The sequence below is a fragment of the Pocillopora damicornis genome, chromosome 6, assembly GCF_964200805.1.
Source record: "Pocillopora damicornis chromosome 6, jaPocDami1.2, whole genome shotgun sequence".
Taxonomy (NCBI): domain Eukaryota; kingdom Metazoa; phylum Cnidaria; class Anthozoa; order Scleractinia; family Pocilloporidae; genus Pocillopora; species Pocillopora damicornis.
The window spans coordinates 20,389,706-20,416,148 of NC_142675.1; the positions used below are offsets into that span (position 1 = coordinate 20,389,706).

The 26,443-nt window shown below is 40.1% G+C and overlaps 1 protein-coding gene across 1 annotated transcript in view; it reads left to right on the forward strand.

Moving 5' to 3' along the window:
- Positions 1–25,940, forward strand: part of LOC113675326 (uncharacterized) — a 39,585-nt gene extending 13,645 nt beyond the window's left edge. Inside the window, exons 13-36 of the mRNA XM_089209199.1 lie at positions 1,135–1,263; positions 1,873–1,899; positions 2,398–2,448; positions 3,078–3,140; positions 4,317–4,361; positions 5,118–5,225; positions 5,708–5,903; positions 6,618–6,794; positions 7,466–7,731; positions 8,508–8,708; positions 9,811–9,970; positions 11,097–11,333; positions 12,447–12,680; positions 13,612–13,716; positions 14,367–14,636; positions 15,251–15,421; positions 15,890–16,132; positions 17,129–17,296; positions 18,584–18,757; positions 19,065–19,307; positions 19,828–20,145; positions 21,267–21,419; positions 22,506–23,035; positions 23,349–25,940. Of these exons, the coding sequence (XP_089065325.1) occupies positions 1,135–1,263; positions 1,873–1,899; positions 2,398–2,448; positions 3,078–3,140; positions 4,317–4,361; positions 5,118–5,225; positions 5,708–5,903; positions 6,618–6,794; positions 7,466–7,731; positions 8,508–8,708; positions 9,811–9,970; positions 11,097–11,333; positions 12,447–12,680; positions 13,612–13,716; positions 14,367–14,636; positions 15,251–15,421; positions 15,890–16,132; positions 17,129–17,296; positions 18,584–18,757; positions 19,065–19,307; positions 19,828–20,145; positions 21,267–21,419; positions 22,506–23,035; positions 23,349–23,684 (4,605 nt within the window). The 3' untranslated portion in view covers positions 23,685–25,940. The remainder of the gene's footprint in view (positions 1–1,134; positions 1,264–1,872; positions 1,900–2,397; positions 2,449–3,077; positions 3,141–4,316; positions 4,362–5,117; positions 5,226–5,707; positions 5,904–6,617; positions 6,795–7,465; positions 7,732–8,507; positions 8,709–9,810; positions 9,971–11,096; positions 11,334–12,446; positions 12,681–13,611; positions 13,717–14,366; positions 14,637–15,250; positions 15,422–15,889; positions 16,133–17,128; positions 17,297–18,583; positions 18,758–19,064; positions 19,308–19,827; positions 20,146–21,266; positions 21,420–22,505; positions 23,036–23,348) is intronic.
- The last annotated feature ends 503 nt before the right edge of the window (positions 25,941–26,443 follow it).

Consider the following 26,443-nt stretch of genomic DNA (forward strand, 5'->3'; position numbering starts at 1 on the left):
ACATTAGGAAGTATAAGAGATACCTAGATGATCACAGTGTACCAGTACCCAAATCAACAAGGCTTGACCACAACAAGCGTTCAGCAACACGTTTCAACACAGTTAGCCATCTCGATTCCTCAGTCGGTCTTTCCAGTGAACTAGCAGTGGTGCCAACAGAGTCAAGTGCGTCTCATAACGGAGAAAACATTTCCACGAGAGACAGAAGCAACTACATGCGATTACAGAGGTGCATTGGAATTCTCGTCTGCAAATGGTTATGCACAGTCCGAAGCGTTACCGAGCTTGGAAAGGGGTGGAGAGAACGAAGATACAAGGTTGTCATTTTATACTACAAGTACAATTTTATACCAGACCTACAAGGTATAGAAAAATTTTGTTGATCTCTGACACAGAGAAGAACAACAAGTAAACTTTAGAGCTGTTATTATTGAACTGTGACTTGTACTTTTCATTTGTATGTAAAGAAGGAATTGTATTTTGCACCAAAAATATAAAGAAGTAATATTTTTTAGGAGGTCCAGTGATTGGGACATTTAAGAAATTAAGTTATGAAAAGAAACTCGGTTTGTACTTCTCACTACTAACAAGTCTTGTTTTAAAAATATTTTCAGATCAGAGTTTCAAATAAAGCAAATTGAAGAAGTCATTTAAAAGGTGTATTTTCTCAAAGGGAACAGTGACCACCTCTGTCTTGTCTGCATGCCAAATATTTGCGGAGTGTGTGGATGATCCATAAGTATTGGAACTCTCACAAAAACGTTTTGTAAGAATAAAAACAGCAAAACAATATTTTCGTAGCTGGGATAAAGAATCCCAGGTGGGATATGTAAATCCCGACCAGGATCCCGGGTAGAATGCATAAGTCCCACCTAGGATCCCGGGTGGGATGCAGGAATCCCGCATTAAATGCGGGATCCCAGGTGGGATCAAATTTTCATCCCAGGTGGGAAAGGTGGGATCCCACCACCTAAGGCGGGATCCCGCCATTCCCACCTGGGATCCTGGGTGGGATTGCCGGGATCCCGCCTATATCCCGCCTGACATTTTACCTGGGACCCACTACACGGCTGCAATTGAAACACTTGTCTAATTGATGGTACTTAAACAGTTTTTATTTGGTTGTTGCTGTAGGGAAATCAGGGGATTGCAAAACAAGGAGCAAAGGGAAAGATGGGTGAACCAGGTGTGAAAGGAGAAAAGGGAAAACCAATGAACATCGAAGAAATTAAAGGATCAAACCTCACTGTAATCACAGTAAAGGTTGGTGATTATTTACTTTGTTTTCTCAATTGCAATCTTAAAATTGACAATCTCAAGATTGAGGAACACTTAATGAAAAATTGTTGAAGTACAAGATGGGTACAGAGTACAATGACCTTTAAACTATCTTTGGTGCAAGGAGTTATTCATTTGCTGCATCTTCAGACCATAGATTAGTTTGGTTATTTATAATTATCAACTGAGTTGATAACTTAAATTGGCCATTGTAAAGAATTTAAAACCTGACATTTTGAGCATTAGTCCTATGTCAATCGCTCCTATGAACAGCTGTCACTCAAAATGTCAGCTTTTAAACTCTTTACGGAGGCCAATTTATGTTAGCAGCTTAGTTGATAATACTAAATTACCCTGCTATACCCTCCCACAGAAGCAGCACCACAGTTTCTTTAGAAACTTACCCCCTTTATTCATAGATTAATTTGCTTGACTGTATAAATGCTGATTTACATTTCCACCACCATGCTTTAATGTTTTATTCTTTCTTAAGTATGATAGTTCATTTCAAGAATTAACTCTTCTACCATCTGAAAGTTTCATTTTTTCTAAAGACAGTTAAATAAAGTAGAATGATTTCTTTTTTAATTCCAGGGGGTCAAGGGAGACAAAGGTGAACCGGTAAGCATTACTTTACTACTGAGAAAAGATTTTCAGGCTTGGAAATAAACAACATGGTCACTTGAAACAATGTACATGTATTTAAAGTGGCAATTCTAACTAAACTAAAGGAGCTATAGCCACTGCGTTTTCAAATGGTTGTCAAATCATCCCAAAATCTGCTCAGGTTTGTTTTGAGCTTCAATCGTGGTGCAATTCCATTAAACTATTGGCAAGGTTTGGCTACCAAAAAATTGAATAATCAGAGATTGAAATTACGTGGCAAGTGACATACTACTGAATAATACTTAAGATCTTGTGTATTGAATAGGCGAGGTTGTTAAGAAACATGGTCATTTTGCACCTACTGTTACGTGTTGGAGACCCCATTTTTGAATCAGTCAAACAAAATCACTACAACCGGATATCACTTACTGCTAGAGGCTACATGGAGAGATACTTGAGATAATATCCCTTAAAATTACAGAGAGGGCAATTTTTTTTATTTTAAATTTCTAGGGCCGGTCTGGTAGCAGAGGAGAGAAAGGAGAAAGAGGACCATCCAACCCTGTTAGTGTACTATTTGTGTAATTTGTTTATTTTTCCTCATCTTTAATAAAATTAGTAGGATTTTTTTTTTTTTATTTCGTGACCTCTCTATATGTGGCAAATTAAACTCAGGTGCACGTTTCTGCTAGCACTTGATTCAGGTTACTCCAAACTGATGCAATTGCATGCTCTTCAGCAAAAAGCCAGTTCATGATCAAATACTGCATTAGAGGTACAGATGTATTCTTTCTGTCGCCAATAATACTAAATACACAAGTGTGTCAATTACAACAGTTTAAACTTATTGATACCTAGTTGATTCTTAACCCTTTAACTCCCATGAGTGACCAAGAGAGAATTTCTCTTTACAATATCAATACAATATCAAGCAGACAAGTGATGAGAAAAAAGAAAAATATCAGGTAGGAGATTATAAGATGATCCAATACCAAATTCTCCAAACCAACATCACAAGAACTGTATGAGAGATAGTAAGGAGAATTGTTAATGAGATCTTGGGAGTTACAGGGTTAAGAGAGGCTGTGCCTCATCGTTGAAACCATGATGCAAGTTTGTTCCTACTGAATATTTACACATTTTAGTTATTATTGCATCTTTGACATGAAATTTCTGACTCAACTCCTCTTTAGGGTCCTGAAGGTATCCAAGGACCTACTGGGCCAAAAGGAGACCCTGGTCAAAAGGGAGAACAGGTAAATATCTGCAATAATAGAAATCAAGAATTAGGTATAAAATTATAGAAACCTGAGTTCAAAATTTATTTGACTGTTATATCAATTTTATTGTTTGTATTTTTTTGGACTCAAACCTCGTGTAACTTTTCCTTAAATTTGCTCAATATTTTGTAATATTACCCTCACTACTTATAACAAGTCTAGACCTCTCAGTGATTTCAAATCAAACTACAGTCAAACCTGTATTGAGCAGCTCCAAATTAAGCAATTGCCCTGTATTAAGCACTTGTTTACAAAGTTCCAACATTTGTACTTCTTAATTACTGTAATTTTCACTTCTATTGAGCAGTCACCCTTTAAAGAGTCCAAAAGGCCTTTGTGTATTTTCTTCCACCTGTATTGAATGGTTACTTTAAACAGGTCTACTCAGACAAATAAAACTAAGAATAATCTTTCAGGTAAAATTTGATCCATATTTAAATCCAGAAATTAATGTTAGTAGTATTTTTGAGCAAGTTTACTGGACAATTATGGCATAAAGTGACATTTTAAAAAAAAAATTTTTTTTTTCATGAATACCCCTATTCTGTGGAACTTGTATTAAGCAGTCACCCTGCCATTCCCTGTAAGTGACCACTAAATACAGGTTCAACTGTACCCTCTTTTTTGTCATGTTAGTCATTTCTTTCTATCCTCTGGTGACTCAAACCTCATGTGATCATTAAAACCCGGCCTTGAAGGTTAAATTTGAAGAAGACTAATTGAAACATCTAAATCTACAAAGTTATGGATTAACTTTTTTTTAAACCCATCCCAATCTATATGAATTTTTTTTTTGTCTATTCAAGGGTTTCAAAATAAGCCCATGACCGCAAGAGTTCTGCCAGCTACTCGATGACAAGTCGCCAGTTACTTAGCCCAAAATAATGACCTTTTGGCTCTTAATTAACCCTTTAGCCTCAAAGAGTGACTAGCATATAATCTTTCCCTGTGATATCACCCCTGAATCACACATTTAGGTCACAAAAGTGAAAGAAATGATCACCAATTAAAAAAAGCTCTTGATTATTAAACAAATTCTCCTTATCAGCACTTCAGGAAATGTAATGAGGACAGTACAGATAATATGCATATTGATTAGAGTTGGGGGTGTTTAAGTACATTTAAGTATAAAGAGTGTCATTGATATTTTAGGGAGAGACTGGTACAAAAGGAGCTCCAGGAGAAGATGGTCCACAGGTTAGAGATTGTGTTATTGGTTTTTTTGTTTCTTTTTTTCTGTTACCTTTTAACCCTCAAATCCTTGTGAATAAAAGGAATCTAATTTCTCATTGAGTATTGCTATTGAATACTGCATAAAGGCTTATGAGAATCAAGGAAATGATCACAATCTTGAACAGCTCTTGATTTTTAACTAAATTCTCCTTGTCATTGCCTTTAGGAATATATTAAGAACACTGTGGAGAATATGCATGCTGATGTTAGGGTGTAAAGGGTTAATGTACTAATAGTTCTTAGGCAATAACTGTAATTAGAAATCCTTCCACTATAAACACACTTCCCTTCTCAACAATTCTTCGTCAAGTTAGTTTTAACAAAAAAATAGTTTTTGTGACCAAAGTCTATTAATACTTCTTCACAATGTTTTATGAATTGCCTTCTTTTTTGCATGGATAACAGCCTTCTTTTGCCTGCCCATACATTTTTCTACTCCAAGAGAAATTAAATTGTGTTTGGAAATACTTTGTTAAAAGGCATTTCCCTTCTTAGCAACGCTTTGTGAATTCCATGTTGATAAAATCATTGTGACAAGAGTCTATGAGTCTATCTCGTCAGTTGTCCCTGGATTCTTTTTTTTTTTCTTTTTTTACATGGGTTGGGGTTATCTTTCCTGCATGCCATTTATTTTTTCCTCCATAGGAAATAAAATGTTGTTGATAGTTTAAGTGTAAATTATTAACAAGATTTTGTACACTTTGGTTTTTAACATCACAGGGACCTCCTGGTACACCAGGAGATGAAGGTCCTCTTGGAGAAAGAGGGGCAATAGGAAATTCTGGTGATCCTGGAGAACCAGGCTTAAAAGGAGACAGAGGAGACAGAGTAAGTTTTAACCCCTGAGAGTTAAATTTATAATGACTGACTTGAGAATTTGAAAGGTTGGTGCTGATTCCTGGTGTCCCAATGTGTTTTAGAGGTGTCCATCCTAAAAAGATGTGCATGGAGAGAGAAATGATGTCCTTTGGTCAAACCTTATTACCACTAATTACTTGGGGATGCCTGTGGCAGCCCATATTAAAAATTTGTTTGATTTTCATCATAGTCAAATGTGGAAGTTAGCCATGTACTCCTGCTTCTCACTGAAGTTAAGCCCTGTCGGCGGGTTTACTTCTTGGAACGGTGACCACACATAATATCCCATGCTGTTGACTTTTTTTTCTTTTCTTTGTTTTTGGATTTCATTTGTGTACTTTGAGGTGTCAGCATTACATTTCGTATTTTCCACATAAAACCAGAGAGACTGTAGATGACGGTCTATTGATTGAAACTTATCAGCATGAAATTAATAAAGTTGTCTTCTTTAGGGACCTGAAGGAGTTGGACCACCAGGCCCTGATGGCCCCAAGGGTGACACAGGGCCTCCCGGTTTTCCAGGTGCAGGAGGACCAAAAGGTGACATAGGAAATCCTGGTGCCACAGGCCCTCCAGGACCACCTGGACCACAAGGAACACAGGGTGACCCAGGACCTACTGGACCTCCAGGAGGATTGGGACTTCCTGGTAATAAAGATTAAAATGATTACTTAAAAAAAATTGTTGCTGTAGCTCTGCTGCCAGCAGACACTTGGGTTACAGTACTTAAAAATTTCTATCAGTTGTAATATTGATTTGGCTGGCTAGTACTACCATGTCATCTTCATTCCTTAACCCTTTCTACCCTTACATCAGTATGCATATTCTCCATACAATTATCCAAACATTTCCGTAGGTGCAGACAAGGGGAACCCCTAAGAGTGGCTGCCATCTTATTTCTTCCTACAATATCACCTTTGAATCAATCAGTAAATTATCACTAACTAGAGAAGCTACTGGTTAAACAAATTCTCCTCGTCAGCACCTTAGGAAATGTTTGGAGAACAGTATAGAGAATACCCATACTGATTTTAGGGTGTAAAGGGTTAATGTATAGTTAACTTTGTATTTTATTATTTTATTTGTCCCTTAATTTTAGTTTAACTGAGAAATTATATGAAATGCACAGTGCTCTAAAAGATGATCTTTCCAAACAGCTGGAAACTTGTAAATGTTAATGATCCAAAGGTGATCAGCCTTCCAGTTTCTCTAATTCTAAGTTAAAAAGATTAAAGCTTGGAAAGGTTAACAAATGCCAGAGATTAAAAGTGATTAATTCAGATCAGTTGCTTGTAGAGTTTGTTTCAATAAAACTGTAAACAGGTAGAAAAATGATAATAAGATATGGAATTTTGTGATTAGGCAATCCTGGGATGAAGGGTACAACTGGCAATCCAGGGCCCCGGGGCTTGCCAGGTCCAAAGGGGGATAAAGGACCACATGGAATCGGTGTCACGGGAGCTCAAGGCATGAATGGAGAACCTGGACAAAGAGGAGAGAAAGGAGACAAGGGAGAACAAGGATTTCCAGGCGCACCAGGTAATAATTAATAATGGTTATAGGGTTTAGGGTGGAATATGGTCTGTAATCATACAAGTGATGAACAAAGTCAAGATTTTTTAATGGTAAATATGATTACAGACAGAATTGGATGACACAAAGTCCTGTTACCAGTTAATCAAAACAATGACAAAATTTGAAAAAAAAACTATACATTGCATGGTTATATGTTTTCATTGTTTTCAAAAAACAACAGTTACAACAGTGCGACCATGTACTAATACAGGCATGACATATCAACTTTCTTATTTTACTGTCCAATTTCAAGCATGACACACACACTGTCCTATTTTTGGGCTGGTGATAACCAATCATGTTCAAAAATTTTCTTTATAGTTTTGATTAAAAGTAATGTTGCCTGGACACTTTGAGAGTGAAATTGAATTGAGTAGTTATTGAATAGTTTTCTGAGGTATCAAATTTTAATTTTAACCTGATGTCATGAGAATGTTTTTGAAGTAAGTTTGGATGCCTGGAGTAGCTAAGAGCTTTAACTTTTGGAAGCCAGCTGAAGGATACTCCACAACCACAGAGTTGGAAACTAATTCCCAAATGCACTAACAAAACATCTAGCAAGCCAGAAAACATTCAGCAATCAAAAAGAGAGAAATGAGAAATTTTGTTTAAAACAAAATGTTTTGCTCTCCAAGGTGATAGCCAAAGTGGTCCCCCGGGAGAAAAAGGTAATCGAGGACCACCAGGGTCTCAAGGAGAAGATGGCCCAAAGGGGTCCCAAGGTCCCAAAGGTGAAGCTTGTGGTGACTGTCCAGAGGGCCCCCAAGGTCCTTCAGGAGAAGATGGTGAAAGTGGCCCCCAAGGGCCAAGTGGTACCTCAGGGACACCAGGCGACCCTGGACCTCAAGGTGACCCAGGGGCTCCTGGACCTCAAGGACGCAGTGGACGTGACGGAGAACCAGTAAGTGGTGCATTTATGGGCTTATATCTGTACAGCTCAAAATCATTTCAGATGGGTTGATCTGCTCAGCAGATTTTAGCTTGACCAGGTCTTATTTCTGATCAGTCAGAACATTGAGAGGAGTAATATAGTTGTAATAATACACATGACAAGGTTAAGCCCATCTGATTGGCTGAAAACAATTGTATTTTTCATGTAACACAAGTGCAAATTGCAAAAAGCTTGCACATACTGTCAAAATTTTTGTCCGTATTGACTTTCTGTGATGCTTTTTTCACATAAATTATTAACAAGTACCAACATGATTTATTGTGTAATTTGATGTGCACTTTTAAATTTTCAAAGACTACAAATTGCACTCACCCTAGTGCTCATGCAGTTTTACTGTCCTCAAAAAATTTACTCAATCAACACCAAATTGCACTCAAAATTAGGTTATACCTATACTAATAATACTGCAAAATTCTGAAAGTAGTTTTTCATCAATAGGATCTGTCACTCTAATTAGCATGTTTAGTTGTGTGGGTGTCACAAATATAAAAGATAAGAACTTTGTGTTTCAACATTGTTGCAGTTTTCTTGACTTTTTGATTGTGGAAAGGAAATTTTCTCTAAAAATAGTAACAGGTGTGAAAGATTGCTGAGTTTAAAGATGTGTGATACATGTGTGGGACCTTATGAATTGCCTGTTTTAATAATTAGCAACAGTTCACGGCCTGAATATCATGCATGATTATTCAATATCGCATAGAGTAAATGTTCTCTTTGACTTGTAGGGTCTGCAAGGTGATCCTGGCGAAGCTGGAGCTCCTGGGCCTAAAGGTGAAAAGGGAGAGGTTATCAGAGTGGTAGGGGACAAAGGGGAGAAAGGAAAACCGGGTGTGGAGGGTATCCCTGGTGATCAGGGTCCTCCAGGAGCAGAAGGAGCACAGGGGCCACCTGGACCCAAGGGGTCTACCGGACCTCGCGGACTTAAGGTTTGTCCTTTTCATATTAAAAAAAAAATGGTTGCTATTATTCATTGTGGTGAAAACACTTGTCTCGAAGTACAATTTGTTAATCCCATGATGTAGTCACTTCCCATTGTGGATTGCAATGTTATGGTTATTTACTGCTTGCCTCCTTCAAGTAATACGGTCAAGTGGATTTGTTGTCATATGAAGCATTGTGCTTAGTTGCAATTGGCTGATGTGTTTCTTCTTCTTTCGTCCTCCAGTCTGCCTTCATTCGCTCGATCATGAAATATTTTGCTTTGTTTTGTAAAAGTTTCAAAGTTTTTACAGACATTGTAGATGAGGATATTTGGAATATGAAAGGCTTCAAAGTGTGTTTTAAGTACTTGTAAGTCCAGAAATTTGTTCAGTGTTCACTAGGCCTTTTAGATGTAACCTTTTCCCTTAATATATGGGATGCCTATGGCAGACCACGTTAATAAATTGGCCATCGTGCTCAGAAGTGGAAACTAGCCACGTGCTTGTTTAACCAAGTACTTCTGCTTGTCACTGAAGTTAAGCCCTACTGACTGTTATTACTACTTGGATGGATGACTACACTTAATATCCCGTTTTCGTTTTTTTTTCTTCGTCTTTACTTTTTCAATTTCATTCCTGTACTGTGAATAGGCAGTATTAAATTTCTTATTTTCCACATAAAACCAGAGTGAAGGTAGATAACAACCAACACATCCCAGGTTAACGCCTCCACGCTCCTTTTCTCATTTTGCGAAGTGGATTTGATTGTGTCAGCAGAAGATTGCTGTAGTGACCCTTGCCTTCACTCACTGCTACAATTCATTAACCCTTTAAACTCTAAGAGTGACTAGCATCTAATTTCTCCTTACTATATCAACCCTGAATCAAACGTGAAAAGTCATGAGAATAGATGAGATGATCACCAACTAAAGTGAAAAACTCCTGATTGTTAAACAAACCCTCCTGGTCAGCTTCTTTGGAAATGTACAGAGAACTGTATGGAGAATATACATACTGATGTTAGGGTGTAAAGGGTTAATTAATAAGTTCAATCAAGTATGAGGATTGTGTTGATCTATTTTGTTTTCTCCCCGCTTGATTGTTTCAGGGTGAGAGAGGCTCTGATGGAAAGGATGGGAAAACTGGCGAGACAGGTCAGAGGGGAGAAAAAGGAATGAAAGGAGAGCCAGGAGAGGTTGTAAATGGGCCTAAAGGGAAAGATGGTGAAAAAGGCGATAAAGGAGATTTGGGGGCTAAGGGCGAAAAAGGTGCGGCTGATATTTCTGTTTCCTAATGAGAGATTTGTTACTTTTCCTCTTTTCTGATATTGCATCAATTTCAATTGCAATACAATTAATTCACACTTACAGAGCGAACTTAAATCAGGATAAATTGGAAGAGTCACTTAACAATTTGTTTTTCTTTATGTGTTTATCTTACTCTTAACATTCATTCCATGTCAGTAGGACAGTAAATTGCAAATACTATTAAGTTGCTGCTGCTGCTGTGAAGTTACTGCCAAGTTGAATGATAAAAAGATTTTTATGAATAGGCAAAACAACCACTACACAACAAATACTCTCATTTATTGGACAGTCGGAAAAAAAGACAACACTGAGATATGTGATTAGCAGACCCAATTTCAGGCGGACAAAGTCTTGATTTTGTAGTCTGTTACTGTGAGAAAAACTCCTATTTCAATAGACACCTCTATTAATCAGAGAGACACTAACATCGAGCCCTTCTGTGACCCAAAATCTGTATTTGGCAGACACTTTTTAGGGGAAATTACTAGATCTAAATTCATGTCCAACTCCCTTTGAATATTGTACAAAGTGATAAATGTTTTTTGTTTTTCAGGATACTTTAATTTTTTCACATGTTTAAGATAATTGTTGACAGAAGTAGCTTACTTGCAAAATTTTACGATTGGAAGATGTCCCGTTTCGGAAGTATACGTGATTGAAGTTTCGTTTCGAGGAAGAATTTCGCGACAAATTAGAGATACGATGCTGGAGTAAACGTGCTTGCGGCTCCTTTGGTTTGTCCTTTGGCGACATTTCTGACACATCTATTTAATACGAAACCATTCGATGATGAAATTCGAAGCCCTCTCGCAATGGGAAAGAGAGCTTACACATGACAAAAGAGCAGTTGAATAAGTAGCCATTGTACACGTTGGCGCTTGACCGAAAAGTCAAGCTTTCTATCACTGAATAATTTACTACAACCTTATTTCTATGGACACCTTCCATCTGGCAGAAACTTGCAAGGCTTCTGTGTGTATTCTCTTAAAAAGTTGCACTGTTCTTATGGGTTAAAAATTTAGCATTCACTTTACTAGTTATCAAGACGCTCAAGAAGCCGTGGGCGTTTTCGTTTTTTCACACACAGGAGATTGTCCTAACTTAGGACAACTTAAAAACATGACGAAGGGCGAAAAAGGCGAGCCAGGTGCCACAGGCCCCCCAGGTTCAGCAGGAGATAAAGGAGAGCCAGGACCACGAGGAGAAAGTGGCCAGAAAGGACAGCAAGGAGAAATAGGAATGACAGGAGAGAAGGGAGATGGAATTTCAGGGCCGCCGGGACCTCCTGGTCCTCAAGGTCCCAACGGACCACCAGGTCCCAAAGGTACTATACTGTTTCATTTATATAATGGGTCTTTTCTGTGAAACCTTAACGCCTTCTTTCCCAATATTTCGGTATCAAGTCTCCTCGTTGTTTGCCATTTATTCTAGCATTGATAAGTTGATGCTTGATCAAGCAATTTACCCTTCTCGTCACCTTTCTGCTTGACAATATGATGACATTGTAGGAATAACTTACTTATTGTTCTCTCCTTGGATTGGAAAGTGTAAATTTGATCCTCTCCTCAAATAAGTCTCCTTACTACTTTTTAAATAGCCGTTATACTTGACCAAAAAAACAAAAACAAAAAAAATACTTGACCATGCCATTTACTGAAAACCAACCACAACCCTTATTTTTGCTACATTTTTCTCAAGCTTTTGCCACTTCGTAGTTTTTAACATATTACTATTCTTTTGACGTCAGTGTTATAAACCTTAACTCCCAAGATCTGATTGTTAATTCTCTCTTCTAGCTGCTACACATTTTCTTGTAAATAAGTTACAAGAATTTGGTGTCGGATGGAAATAACTACTTTGACCTGATAAGTTTGAATATTCTCATGACCTGTTTTGCTGGATAATGTTTGGTTATTATAAGGAGAAGTTACGTGTTAATCACTTCTGGGAATTAAAGGGTTAAAGGTGTTTGATTTTTTTTTTTTTTACTGCAAATCAGTTGTCCATACATCGAATTTCTCCTTATACCATCACCCTTGAATCACATAATAAGGTCTTGAGAATAAAGGAAATGATCACCATCCAAAGAAGCTCTTGACTGTCAACCCTTTGATCCCTCAGAGTGACCAGCATCCAATCTCTCCTTACTTATTCACCCCTGAATCAAACATTTAGACCACAAGAATAGAGAAAATGATCATCAACCGAAGGAGCTCCTGATTGTTAAACAAATTCTCATCATCAGCACGTAAGGAAATGTGTGGTGAACAGTAAGGAGAAAATGTATTCTGATCTTAGGGTGTAAAGGTTTAAACAAATTCTCCTTTTCAGCTCCTCAGGAAATGGTGGTGTAGAGATTAGTGAAGAGAATGTGTTATGGTGTGAAAGATTGACAAAGAATGCGCATTTTAAATTCTTCATTGTCGTCATGTTGCAGGTGACACAGGAGCCACAGGTGACAAAGGTGCCCTTGGCGCTGATGGTCCTCCAGGTAGCGATGGTGATAAGGGAGAGAAGGGAAACATTGGGCCTCTCGGTAACCCTGGGTCACCCGGTAGTCCCGGTAAAAATGGAGCCCAAGGGGACCCTGGAGAAAGAGGCGAGCGGGGTAGCGATGGTCTGAAAGGGGAACCTGGTGAAAAGGGGAGTAACGGCCAGGCTGGCAGTCCAGGTTTGTACTGTAACGTGGATTCATTTGCGATATCACGCGAATAATGTTGACCAACTTACCATCTCTCTTAATCTATTTACAAACATGACTCTATCAACGTTGCTGATCCTAGCAGTATGCAGATCGCGTGTCAAATGAATTCCGTAAAAAACCTCGCTCACCGCGGCTCAGTGGTCGAGCATCGGAGCGCGGAATCTGAAGGCCCTCAGGTTCGATTCCTCATAGGGACTCAGAATTTTTTCTTTGTCCCACGCTCGTGACAAGACGAAAAACATCTTCTAATGTTGACCAATGTTTCAAACTCCAACTGTTTTGTCTGCCATGGAGACTAGATATGAATTTGGGCAACAAACTATCAACTTAAGTTGCCCTCACGGTGTACGGTAGTCATGAAGCAAGTTTTAACGTTTTTATAATTGTGGTCTGAAGTTTAAGCGAGAAAGATGTATCTATAAAATTGCCCCAGTATTAAGTGCTGAGATGTCGCATGAACCTCTAAAATTTGAGATCCAGCCACGCGGTGGTCAGCGACATAAGTTTGTCCTGTACTTTTGCCAAAATTTTGAACGGTAACTGACAGTTTTTGTTTTTTGTTTGGTTTGGTTTTTTTTTCAATCTTTTGTTCTGTTAATTATTTGTTGAGACGTGGTAATGCTCAAGCGGCAATTTTAACTCATAACCCATATTTTTCAGTTATTTAAAAGCCATATGGCATGCCTAAAAATTATTTACCGGACTTAACTTTTCTCTCTCGATTTATGGCCAAAGCTCAAATCACGTGGCTTTACATCAAAGGGTAATACGTGGTTGGTAACGTACAGACCGGACTTAAACTCTGCCAATAAGAGTTACTTACTTTCATAGCTTTGTAGAAGTGGAATTTGTTATAGTTCTCTGTACAATGTCATTCGCATGCACTTTTCATAATCAGGAGCGCCAGGCCAGACAGGACCTCGGGGATTCCCAGGAGATAGAGGAGCCAAGGGTGATGCTGTAGTCGGACCACGTGGTCCTTCAGGGAAAGAAGGGCCTCAAGGTATGCGAGGAAAGACAGCAAAATAACACAGGTTCTGGTCTTGCTTTTCAGCTTCAGAGTGTAAGGAGATCGACTTACATTTTGAACATTTGCCCTTTGTCACCATAATGCATACTTCTTGGAAAGGGCTCCGCCAGGAGAGTTTGGTGCACAGCGACGGTTTTTTTCTCACATTCAGAACTCAAAATATTAGTTATAAATTGATTAAGCAGCCAGCGAAGTGTGAGCTTTTTCACTTTTACCTTGACTTCGCCTAAATCACGTTGACTGCTGTGTCAAGGCTAACTATTTTGTAATGTTAAAAGGGGTAAGTTTTTAATGAAAATATGTTGCTGCGTCGGTGGGAGAGTATAACAGGGTAATTAAGTATTATCAACTGAGTTGATAACTTAAATTGGCCACCGTAAAGAGTTTCAAAGCTGACTTTTCGAGCGTTAGCCCTTCGTCACAGCGAACTCTTGATAATACTAAATTACCTATTTTGTAATGTTGTTGCAAATGTTGTAAACGTTGTTGAGCGTTGTTTCTGAGCGGTCTTTGAACTCTCAACTTTTTATTTTTCCTGGCAGTCTTACACTCTCCAGGCCCCTATTTACGTCTCAGCTTGGGTTTATGTTCTGCAAAGTTCAATGATTTCATTGTTATTGTAGGTCAGCCCGGACAAAAGGGTGAACCAGGATCACCAGGAAGAGACGGAGACCCAGGAAACGACGGCGATGTTGGAAACCCTGGAGAGAAAGGAAAAAAAGGAGCTGCCGGTCCAAAAGGTGTCGAGGGGCCCCTAGGATTGAGAGGAGAGGTTGGTGAGCCCGGAAATATCGGAGAGAAGGGACTTCCAGGAATCCCAGGAGGCCGTGGCGATAAAGGCGACAAGGGCAATGAAGGACCAGAAGGAATTGCAGGGCCGCGGGGCGTAGAAGGTTTGTGAGCGACAGTTCCCTTTAGCATATTACCTCGCTGTACTCCTTTGCAGCCGCTTGTTGTGTAGAGCATTGTCTGACCTTCCTAAGAACGGCTGCACTGGGCATTACTTCAATTCTTGACTTGGCCTCAACAATTATGAGTAATGACTTTTGTAAAATGGCAAGGTGGTCCTGAGGAAAATTCGAGCGTTCTGATTGGTCCTTACTTGGTCCATATTTTTGCCATACGGACCGTTCCCAAGGAAATTGTCTTAAGCCATGTTTTATCCAAGTGACATATAAAGAACTAGTTACTAACCCCGCTCACTCGACCCCTACTGGGGAATGTTGGCCCTCGTTAGTTTTTGCACGGACCCCGCAGTGTTCGTTCCTAACTGTCACGACTTCGGGCTAACACTCCCCAGTGCGGCCCTCGCGCTCGGTTCGTAAGAAGTTATCATTCGGGTGGTATTTGCAATTTTTCCATTTGGGTTGACTGTGGCGTTAGATATAATGCGATGTTCGGCTGCGCAATGGGTACGCAACCATATCATCACCTGCGCATTGATTAAAGTTCAGTGGTAATCCATAAGCAAACTAACATGTGAAGTTTTATATTTGTTGCTCTGCAGGTCCAAAGGGTGATGAGGGTCCACCAGGCAGACAAGGCTTCCCAGGCATAAAGGGAAACTTGGGTATGAAAGGAGAACAAGGTCCACCGGGAAAATCAAATGCAACAGTAATACCTGGAGATAAAGGCGACAAGGGAGATCGCGGCCCTCCTGGGCCACCAGGAAGAAATGGTAACTGTCGTACATCAACGTTCCTCTTAATGCTAAGGAATTTTTTTCTCATTAAAAAAAATGTGCGGCTTCTTGCTCTTTCTAATGTGTTAAGTCGCCATGTAAATGTTAAGTCACTTTATAACAGAAATTCTTAAAACTGTGTGGGCTATGTGCAAGAAATGGCCAGTACTTTGCAAACTTTGCGTGGAGAAATATTTGGCTTTGGACCTCACATTTTTACGGAAATTATGCCTCAAGCATAAGCAGTGAGTGTTACAAAAACATCATTTCAGAAAGCAAAAAGAGCCCTGGGACAACCGAAAGAAAGAAAGAAATTATTTGTTATATTGCTTTGGTTAGGGTGTCCAAAGTGCAAACTAATGGTTAACTATGAAAGGCATCTTGTAAAAAGAAAAAAGCGACTTGTTTTTGATAAGGGTCCCTTCTTCTCAGTGTTGATGATAAGTTCATTTTTCTGTCCCAAAGGTGAAGAAGGTATTGATGGAGAAGCGGGAGATATTGGTCCCCAAGGTGACCCAGGGCCTGATGGTGCACCCGGTGAACCTGGACAAGCTGGTACGCCCGGTGTACCGGGAACATCAGGTGACAAAGGGGAACCAGGACTCAGAGGACCTGCAGGGAAAGAGGGCCCTAAAGGCCAGAGAGGACCCGCGGGCCCACCTGGAGAACAAGGGCCACGGGGAGCCGTCGGAGACAGAGGCGCACAAGGTGAGAAACAACGCAAAGTACCATTCATTGTGTTTATCAACGCCAGCTTGGCCGAAATTGGAAACTTATCCGTAGTAGATTTGTACCACTAGATTTAATTATTCGCTCTTGATGTCACTGCGAGATAGCCAGTACGGTCTTCGCTCTTGTCGAGAAGAAATCTAGGGTTTATAATCTTATCGCTAAATAGTTCCCTCACTTCTTGAAGGGAGCTATTGAACAATTATTTTCCACGGGGGGGGGGGGGGGGGGTAAAAGGTATTTACCGAAAAGCGAAGCGATGAGATACCTATCATCCGGTTACCTCTGCTTTACAGAATAATTGTTCCAGTACATACCAAACTAGCTAATAGCAGAATTTCTTACGCATCAAAATTCGCTTTTTAACAGAGGTTACACTCAAACAACATCTTGTTCTGCTTGCAGATGAATAATCGTTGCCATTCATCTCCGAGCTATATTGCAGCTAGTAGGCATTCGAAAAAGTACTATTAACTGGTCTGATTTATACCAAGTTGATGGTGTTAACATTCGCTACATCCAGGATCGATTATAACTTTTATTTTGATCGAAAATTGAATGCGAGCATGCATAAGACCAGAAGAAAGTGGTGATATGAATGAAAACAAACAAAAGGGAAGGGAAATTATTCTCACTGCTATTATTCGCATTGCTAAAGCCCGACTCGGAGAATTTTAAAGAGAGTGTTGAAGGGTACACTGGCAAAGCATAACTCATTTCATGTCGGTCTCTTGACATAAGCACTGATCTTTTGGTTGGAACTCTATATTCTGCTTAGTACGAAATGGTAACTTGGTTAGCTGGAAGTCTTCTCGAAGGAAGTTAGCTATCTGTGAGTGGGTTTTTTTTTTTCTCAAGTGAAGTTAATTAACTGTTAATGGGTCTTTGGAAATGCAAGGTCCAAGAGAAAGTAAAAAAAAACATAATAGTGTACAAAGCCTGGTTTTGACTCTCTGTACGGATATTTTTTTGCAGGAAGTAAGGGTGATGTTGGCCCACCTGGAATTGGTGTCCCTGGGTCCCCAGGGGACCCTGGTCCAGATGGCGATCCAGGAGCTCGTGGAGATGATGGAGAGCCGGGGCCGAGTGGAAAGGATGGAGTACAAGGACCTCCAGGGCCTCCTGGCTCCCCGGGAGATAAAGGTACGCAGGCATGAATGAAAGGGTTAACCCTTTAACTCCTATAAGTGACAAAGACAGAATTTCTCCTTACGATGTCAATAAAAAATCAAGCAGAAAAGTGATGAGAATAAAGAAAAATATCAGTTAGAGGACTCTTAATTGATCCAATACCAAATTCTCAAAACTAACATCACAAGAACAGTATGGTAGACAGTAAGGAGAATTACTAATGAGATCTTGAGAGTTAAAGGATTAAGGCCCAGTTCTGACGTCGTGCTTCTGCCATGCAATTAGGTTCGACTATAGCACGGCAAAAGCACGATTCTGATTCAAACGTCAGCCTAATACCGTGCGAAATTCAGCATTTACTGAAGCAACCACACCGCATGCCCCTTGAAGGGGAATTATTCTCGTGACTCCCCCGCGGTAACGCAATTCCGCCGACATACATTAGTATAATTTATGAATTTTGTTTGGCATGGTAGTGGTATGACGTCTGAATCACTGTCGTGCCAGAGTCATGTAGCACGGCTCAGTCTGTCGAACTTAGTTGCTTTGCCGAACTTAATTAAAAAAATTTCATTCAGATGCCGTGCTTCTTTCTGTCGTGCTTTTTTCTGTCGTGCTTTAAATTCGGCACGGCGTCTGAACTGGGCCTAAGACAGCTACTTCCAAATGGTCAGTTTGTCTTTTCTTATACCTGTTTACTTGAGATGTATCGACATTTTTAGTAGAATTTCCATGTTAACAGGATGTGAATGGTTAAGTTGATTTGCTGAACAGTAAAGGAAAAATGGAAATAAGGAACGTCACCAATCAAATGATGTTGTTGAAAGCAAAGGGGATAGATTCGATCAACTCGCAGAGATCACCGAAGTGTCTACGGAGACTTTTCATATTCAGATGAAATACTGATAGGTGTTGCTCTCAAAAAAGCAATTACTGATAGATGTTGCTTTCAAAAAGAAAGCTCATAGTCAGTTCCTCGACAACGAAGCTTTAAGAAATATGTTTATAAGGAGGTTTATTGCTTTCGCGATAAACTCAGTAAAGCATCTGCTAATAATGCTTTGAAACTCTCTCGACCTCACCCATAGCATCTGGCCCCACGGCACACGCTTTCGAATTGTATCCCACATTTCACTTTTGTTTTGGTGTAAATGATTTTAATGCCACACAATGTCACCTACGACTAATATAGGGCGAGAAAGAAAGAAATGTCGAGTCATCAAGTGGGAGAATTTGCCCACAACTACGTCTTGGCAGGGAAAGGATTTAAGGGATTTTTTTTTTCTTTTATACCGTCAGGTAATGCAGGGCCTAAAGGCGACCAAGGAAATACAGGAGAAACGACAGTCGTTCAGGGCCCCAAAGGGGAGAGAGGTCAAGCTGGCAGAAATGGTGTGGATGGCGCTGATGGAACCAACGGTGAACCCGGACCCCCTGGACAGCCTGGAAACCCTGGACCGCCAGGGAACGTAGGTGTGTCTTTAGACCTAATATTGAATGGCGAGCGAGATTTAAGTGTAGCGTAAAGCGAAACAATTTCCGCGGTAAAAATGGGCAATAACAAGTAACTACTGAGACTTCTAAGTCAGAGCCACCCATATTGTAGAAAAAAAGACGCACGACGTCTGTAAATCCCATCCTAAAAATGTCTATTTTTCCTGGTGTGTGAAAGTTTGTTTTTTTTTCCTTTACAATCTATAAGTTACCCTTTCTAGGCTCAAACATGAGTAATAATTGAATAATTGAATGAAGCATAACACTACTATCATTTTACATTCAGGTCTGCCAGGTGACCCAGGTCCGATAGGTCCTGCTGGTCCCCCTGGTGAGAATGGTTTGGCGGGAGACCCAGGCCCTAAAGGAGAAAAGGGACAAGAGGGTTCAGCCGGGCAGCCAGGAGTCAAGGGTGATACAGGTATTAAAGGTAATGCAGGCCAACCAGGTCAGCAGGGAGACCAGGGGCCACCAGGAGAGGCAGGAGCGAATGGCGAGCCTGGGTTGAAAGGAGAACCAGGACCACCAGGTACAAATACAACTTACTATCATCTACGGCAGTGGGCCCCGTAATTTTTGTTTTTATTTTAATTTTTTTTTCATACATCCTTGCTGAAACCTGTCGACAACATGTGGCTCATTTTGTGCGGCATTAGATTAAACTCGCACTCTTAGTTTTAGCTTCTTTCAAGGATATAAAAAGACATAATTTCAGAGGACCTTACCTCATCTCCTTAGTTCTTTATAGAGGTACTTCAAGTCCCTTGGTCCGACTCACGTAAAGGTACCCCTTCCAGATAACTTACCTTGGGAATTCCTTTGTGGAAGTAATTTGAGTTGCTCAGAAAGTGAAACTCTCATGGAGACAATTTAACTACGTTTAATGACTGAATTCATTAAAAATAGCTCTATATTTGCTACCGGAGAAAAGTTTTAAAGAACTTCACTAAATAGTTTTTTGTCAGCTTTAGGTACTTGATTTTTTCATTTGCCGCCGGCTGGCCCCAACTGTTTGTTTCTCTGACGGATCGTACTTTATTCCATCGAAGGACCAAACGGTAGCCCTGGAGAAAATGGAGCAACTGGGGCAAACGGAGACCCTGGTCAACCTGGTCCCCCTGGGGATGATGGTGCCAAAGGAAGCACAGGACCTGTGGGACCGCCAGGACCACCCGGACCCAAAGGAGATGGAGGAATGGAGGGTTTTCCAGGAGATCAGGGGGAGCCAGGAGACCCTGGGGAAAATGGTGTTACTGGTCTACCCGGAGAGAAGGGAAATGATGGATTTCCCGGAGTTCTTGGCGACAAAGGAGATCCTGGGGCTACTGGTCCCCCAGGCCCACGGGGTGATCCTGGAAGAGGAGAAGGTAAGATGTCTTTTTCAATATCTTATGAATATATATTTTTTCCGCCAGCTTAAGTTACGAGTAGTAACGGGTGACTCCGCATGATCAAAAGTAAGAAGTCATCAAAATATTTGATTGTTGACATACTACGTCGTCATTACCATACGCTATCTAATTAACACGATTTAACCGTAAATAAACCATTTCCAGCGATAAAATTAACCCTTTACACTTTAACATCAGTTTGCATTTTCTCTTAACTGTTCTCTATACATTTATTGAGGTAAATTGAGGAGAATTTGTTTAACGATCAAGGGCTCCTTTGGCTGGTGATCATTTTCTTTATTCTCGTGACCCTAATGTGTGATTCAGGCTTGATATCACAAGGAGAAATTAGATGCTGGTCACCCTTAGGGGTTAAAGGGTTAATGTATAATTTCTTTCTTTTCCAAATGGGCGGGCCCCGAACAGGATGGGAGAAGGGAGGGGTGGTGTAATCTCTTCCCTCCCCCCTCCTCCCTTCCCCCCCCCAAAGGAACTGAACCTTTCAATCCCATTTTCTTCCACGCGTTCCCCGTTTTGTTGACTTTTGTTCTTTGCATTTTTTATTCATGTTTACGAGAAGTGAATTAAGATATTATTGTCTTGTCACTATTTCTAACGTTTCTTATCACTTTGAGAATTATGTGACTTACATCTCCTCTTTTCTCGCCTTCCAAACACTTTCTCTGAAATCGCGAGATGTTGGCCACACGTACGAACAATTGTGTTCATTCCGGCACAAAAATAATACGGATATTTGTTTTTACTTAGTCAATAGTCAGTGCGGAAGTCTGACATGACGGAGATTCGTTTGATCTGCAATTTTAGAAAAAAGAGCCCACAAGATTCATAATTTCTGAATTCTCGGAAGCAAATTGGCCCTCGCTTCTAATCATTATAGTACATATTTATGTAGTCTTCATTGTATGTAGCGAGGATGCCTGATGGAATACAAAGAGAGGTATTAAGTACGATTGAGCGAATTTATGCCTTTTCGCCTCTTCTGGTGACTCAGACTTTTACGAAGCATTTTCTACGTATAAACAGCTCCCTTTTTTGGTAATCATGAAACCACTTATAAATGTGTTTTTTGATTCTAGGAAGTCCCGGCGAAAGAGGTGAACCTGGCTTGGATGGAATTAATGGGCAGGATGGTGAACCAGGTCCCACAGGGCCCCGAGGGCCTCCTGGGCCTCAGGGTCCGAAAGGTGATGACGGAGCCCCTGGAGTGAATGGATTAGATGGACCCATAGGTATGTGTCCTTTGATACGAAAAGGAGCTCTATTTCTCAATTAATGTGGGTTACCCCTCATACAACGTCCTAATATAGAAGAATGCTGCTGCGTTCCTTTCTTGGAAAATTGCCTCTTTCTTTTTGGTCGTCCGAGTAGTAAGGCAACGAAAAACTGGATAACGATAACGTAACATAAAAAGGTATAAGATTGACGATTACTGCTTATTTATTGACAAAACGAGCTAATAAGTTTGTCTTTTCGGGGTTCACGGGCGAAGTCACTTGCCAGCACCAGAATGAAATCTACAGAGTGGTCTTTTTTACCAATTTCATGGCAAAGGATTCCGTTTAGAGGCTTTTGAAACATGTGTTAAGGAAACCACGTCAGTCTCTTTGATACACTGCCCAAACAGCAAATACTAAACTGTTCTGACCTTTGAATGAGTGCAACTCCTTAACTCTTTAACTCCCATGAGTGACCAAGACAGAATTTCTCGTTACAATATCAATACACTGTCAACCAGTTAAGTAATGAGAATAAAGAAAAATATCAATTCGGGGAAGATTAGTTGATTTAATACTAAATTCTCTGAACTTGCATCATAAGAATTGTACGTTTGACAGTAAGGAGAATTACAAATTTGATCTGGGAGTTAAAAGGTTAACCGGAAATGTTTAAAGCGGTGGGTAATTTGGGCTTTTTGGCAGGCATGCTAGTAAAAGGTTGCAAGTGCAACCCTTAAACACCCAAAACTGATTAACAGGCAACGTTTCCCCATGATATCTATACATTACCCAGCAAACAGGTAATGAGAATACACAAACTTATCAGGTAGAAGTTGATGTCTTGATTTAACGCCAAGTTCTTGTTACTAATTTACAAGATAATTCATAGCAACTAGAAGGGAGAATTAATAATCGGATCCCACTGGAGCGTCTTAATTTTGATTCAAAACTTACTGCATACGACACCCGTTCAGCCATTGAAATTTAAGAAATTACATCCTCTGCCAATAAATCAGCATTCAGTAGTTCTCACCTGGCGACAAAAAGAGAAATAAAACTTTCAACCGAGTACCACTTGTCATCTACATTCCTCTGTAGGTGACAAGGGAGATCGAGGCATAGCTGGACAACCCGGTCTGCCGGGAGATTCTGGTCTGCCAGGTCCTCCAGGAGAAAGCGGACTTCCTGGACCTCCGGGTGAAGCAGATTTCGGATTTTATGTGGTGCGGCATAGTCAAACTGCAGAGCTTCCTGATTGCCCAGCCGATACGGTATCGCTATGGGAAGGCTACAGTTTGCTTTACGTGCAGGGCAATGAACGTGCTCACGGCCAAGATCTTGGTCAGCCCGGTTCTTGTCTTCCAAAATTCAGCACCATGCCTTTCCTGTTCTGTAACCTGAACGAAAACTGTAACCTGGCCTCGAGAAATGACTACACCTTCTGGCTGTCGACACCCGAACCTATTCCCATGATGCCTGTGCAAGACCAAGATGTGAAGCCGTTTATTAGTCGCTGCCGTGTCTGTGAGGCGCCAGCTATGGTCATGGCTCTTCACAGCCAGAGCATGGTTGAGCCAGATTGTCCTGAGGAATGGCAGCCACTCTGGAGAGGCTACAGCTTCTTGATGGTAAGTGTTTTAACCCCTTGCGCCACGACATTAACCTCTAAGAGTGACTAGCATCTAATTTCTCCTTACTATGTCATCCCAGAATCACGCATGAAAGTCATGAGAATAGAGAAGATGATCACCAACTAAAAGCAGCTCTTGATTGTTAAACAAATTCTCCTGGTCAGCCCCTTCGAAAATGTATGGTGAACAGTATGGAGAATATACATACTGATGTTAGGGTGTAAAGGGTTAAGCCATGGTTTGTTATAATCTCCACCCTTCCCTCCCTCCCTCAATCTCGATAGTAATCTAATTGTGTTATTCCCGACAGCACACAAGCGCCGGAAACGACGGTGCTGGCCAGCTTCTTTCATCCCCAGGCTCCTGTCTGGAGGACTTCCGTACCAGTCCTTTCATCGAGTGCCACGGTCGCGGGACATGTCATTACTACGGTAGCACGTACAGTTTCTGGTTAACAACCGTCACGGACGAGGAGCAGTTCCGAACACCGACATCAAAGACGATTAAATCAGGAAACCAACGAGAACACGTCAGTCGCTGCACTGTTTGTATGAAAAAGGTTTACAACAACAATAATGGAAACGGAAATGGGGGAGGAGGTGGGGTCGTGGATCCCATCGTCGACCCTGTAGACTTGCCAAACTAACTCAGTATGAGTAGTATTAGTATAGTAATGTCGAAAGTTTTCTTTTTTTATTATTTACGTTAAGCAATGTAATCTCGTTCTTTACGTTGCTTTTGGATTACGCCGTTATTTGAAATTCTATGAAGGGAGGAATGCAATTCACCTCCAACGTCAGTAGATCTGTTATTGGATTATTGTTTTTCCAAGTCTAAAATTAAATTTACCAATATTAGTGATAATGCCATCTCACCTTTTTCCACAAAGGTTGAGTGAGTTTAACTGTTTCTGCGTTATATTCGGTCAACGTTACTCTTCAAAATCCGTAGACGATCACTTAGAGGATTAAAAGGCACATGACCTCCGTGTTTATCAGACCTGTTACTCGTAGCTTTTTTCTTCATTTTGTGACATTCAGGTCTTGATTGTTAATGATATTCATCCTTGATGAATCTCGCGATCAAATTGGTTTTACTAAACATCAATTTTGATGAACGCTATGCGCGTTCCTTTTGATTTTTTTTATCAGTATTTTTTTTTCAGATAATACCCAAGTTTTAAAGCATGTCCTCTTACGCAGTTTCAAAAAAGTGGTTTCCCTCCGATAACATCAAATCCCTTTTTTTGAAAATTTGCGTTAGCAAGAGGTTTGCTTTCTAACCGAATTGAGGGGGAGCCTTTCCGCTCCGCTTTCTAAAACTGCTTGTTAACATGTCAAAAGCAAATTGCTGGTCTGTAATAACATAAAAATCAATTGCTATGGAAGAAGAGAGAGAAAAAGAACGCGCTCTCCTCATCATTCTCTAGATGGTTTTTTTTTATTTCGGTACCGTAGGCTATAGGCTAGCGAGGAACGACAACGGAATGTTCTAAAAAATAATTGAGACTAGTGAAGTCTCGCGTGACAATTTTCTTAGGTCCGCCCCGGTGGGCCTCGGTGGTCTGTCGTATGTCGGAAATTTCTTTAAACTTTGCACTGCCCTCAAAAAAATTAATGGTAACAGTGATAAAGTCAGTTGAATACCGCTAAAAAAGAACTATTCATCCGTCGATAAAACGTAACATTCTCAAGATGGACTCGAATCAAGTTTGCGACGACCTTGATTTGCGAATTCGCATCCATGGAAAAATGGTAAATTAGAGAAAGGGTCGATTTTCCGCCCTTGAATCACTCTCATAAATTCAATTTACTTAGTTTTGTTTAGTTTTCCATAATGGAATTCTATTAATCTTTTTATGCTTTCTGCAAGAGACTGTTTCATGAGGATTATTAGTCAGTAGCTCGTTTAGTATAACTTTCTGGTAGACGGCTAACAATGTTACTTCATCTAAGAGCCTCATATAATTATAGAGCATGTTTTTAAATATAATCTCCTCATAGTTTACTTGGATGGCCAACCACAGAAATTATATGAATAGTGTTAGATACGTTTGTAGTGCGATACACGAAGCTAACGTTTCTGTTAAGAAATAGTCTCTTGTGTTTTCTCTTTTATAAATACTCTATATTTTAATGGGTGGTTGGGTATGAACTTTTCTCTCTATTAAGAAATTAAGGGATTAGGAGTACAGAGTATTATTTTGTAATTTCTGTTTTAGGAAATGCTTTTCTTTTGGCACAAGCAATCGTGGGACGTCTAGTATGTTTTAAGCGTAGTTAATGATCACATAAAACCAGTGTAGAGTTCTATGATTTAGCGCCGTATTCACGCTTGCAATCAGTCAGTTCAAGGAAATTGGAACCATTTCAACTGCTAATGCAGAGCTCGAAGCGTTTCCGTGACATTGATCTTAGAATGATTAAGTTGCTTTTTGCAAGCTGGCAAGCCGTGGAATTTCGTCGATATTTTGAAGAAAATTTTAAAGTTTCTTACTAGTTTGATTGGGTAGGAGAGAAATGCGTTTGGACAGTACTTGATCAAACTACACGATCAAATTCTCGTTGGTTAATGACGTCTTATCCACGGCAAATTTTTATGAGTTTAGAACAAAAAAATTTGATCCACTGAGTAATAATTTCTAACAAGATCTTTTACCAAATAAGTTTCCTATTGTTATTATGTGCCAAAATATACAATGAATTTAACCAAAATAATAAAAAAAATTATAAAAAAGACCGAGTTAGGTTCCAAAATAGTTTCGCTTTTTTAATTACATAAAATTCAATTACAAGAGAAGTGACTATATTTTTATAAGCTTTTTTTTAGATGATACGGAATTGATATGTAAAGCATTTGTAACCATACTAGATTTTTAAGTAAAAGTTTTTTTTAATAATTATGAAGATGTTGTGTTAATGAGAAGAATACGCACCTTCGTAAGAGGTGTATGGACTGAGAGCATCGAACTATCTGTACCTATGACTGTTTAACTGGGGTTAAATGATCGTGAAATAAACCGGTAGCTTTACTCGCATCAGCGGATCGTTGTCAGTATCTCAGCAACTGTGCACCTACCCCTCCCCTAACACAACATTAGCCCTTACTTGTTATTAGTCGACTGTTGTTGGGTCAGAGAATGGGTAGGTATGCAGTTGCCAAGATACTGGCATTGATCCGCATTTGCTTGCGGTACCGCGTGCGATTTGTAGTGTTGAGCAACGGAACGCGAAGATACACAACTCTCTCCTTCGTAGAAGCTCGATGCCATACATCCTCTGTGAGGAATCACTGGAGCCTGCCCTAATTCCCTTCGAGCCTCTTCCTTCCCCCCGGCCCTGCAAAAAAATTACCACTTGTTCAACAGCCTAAACCAGCCATGGCGCCGTAACCATTCTTTAAGCG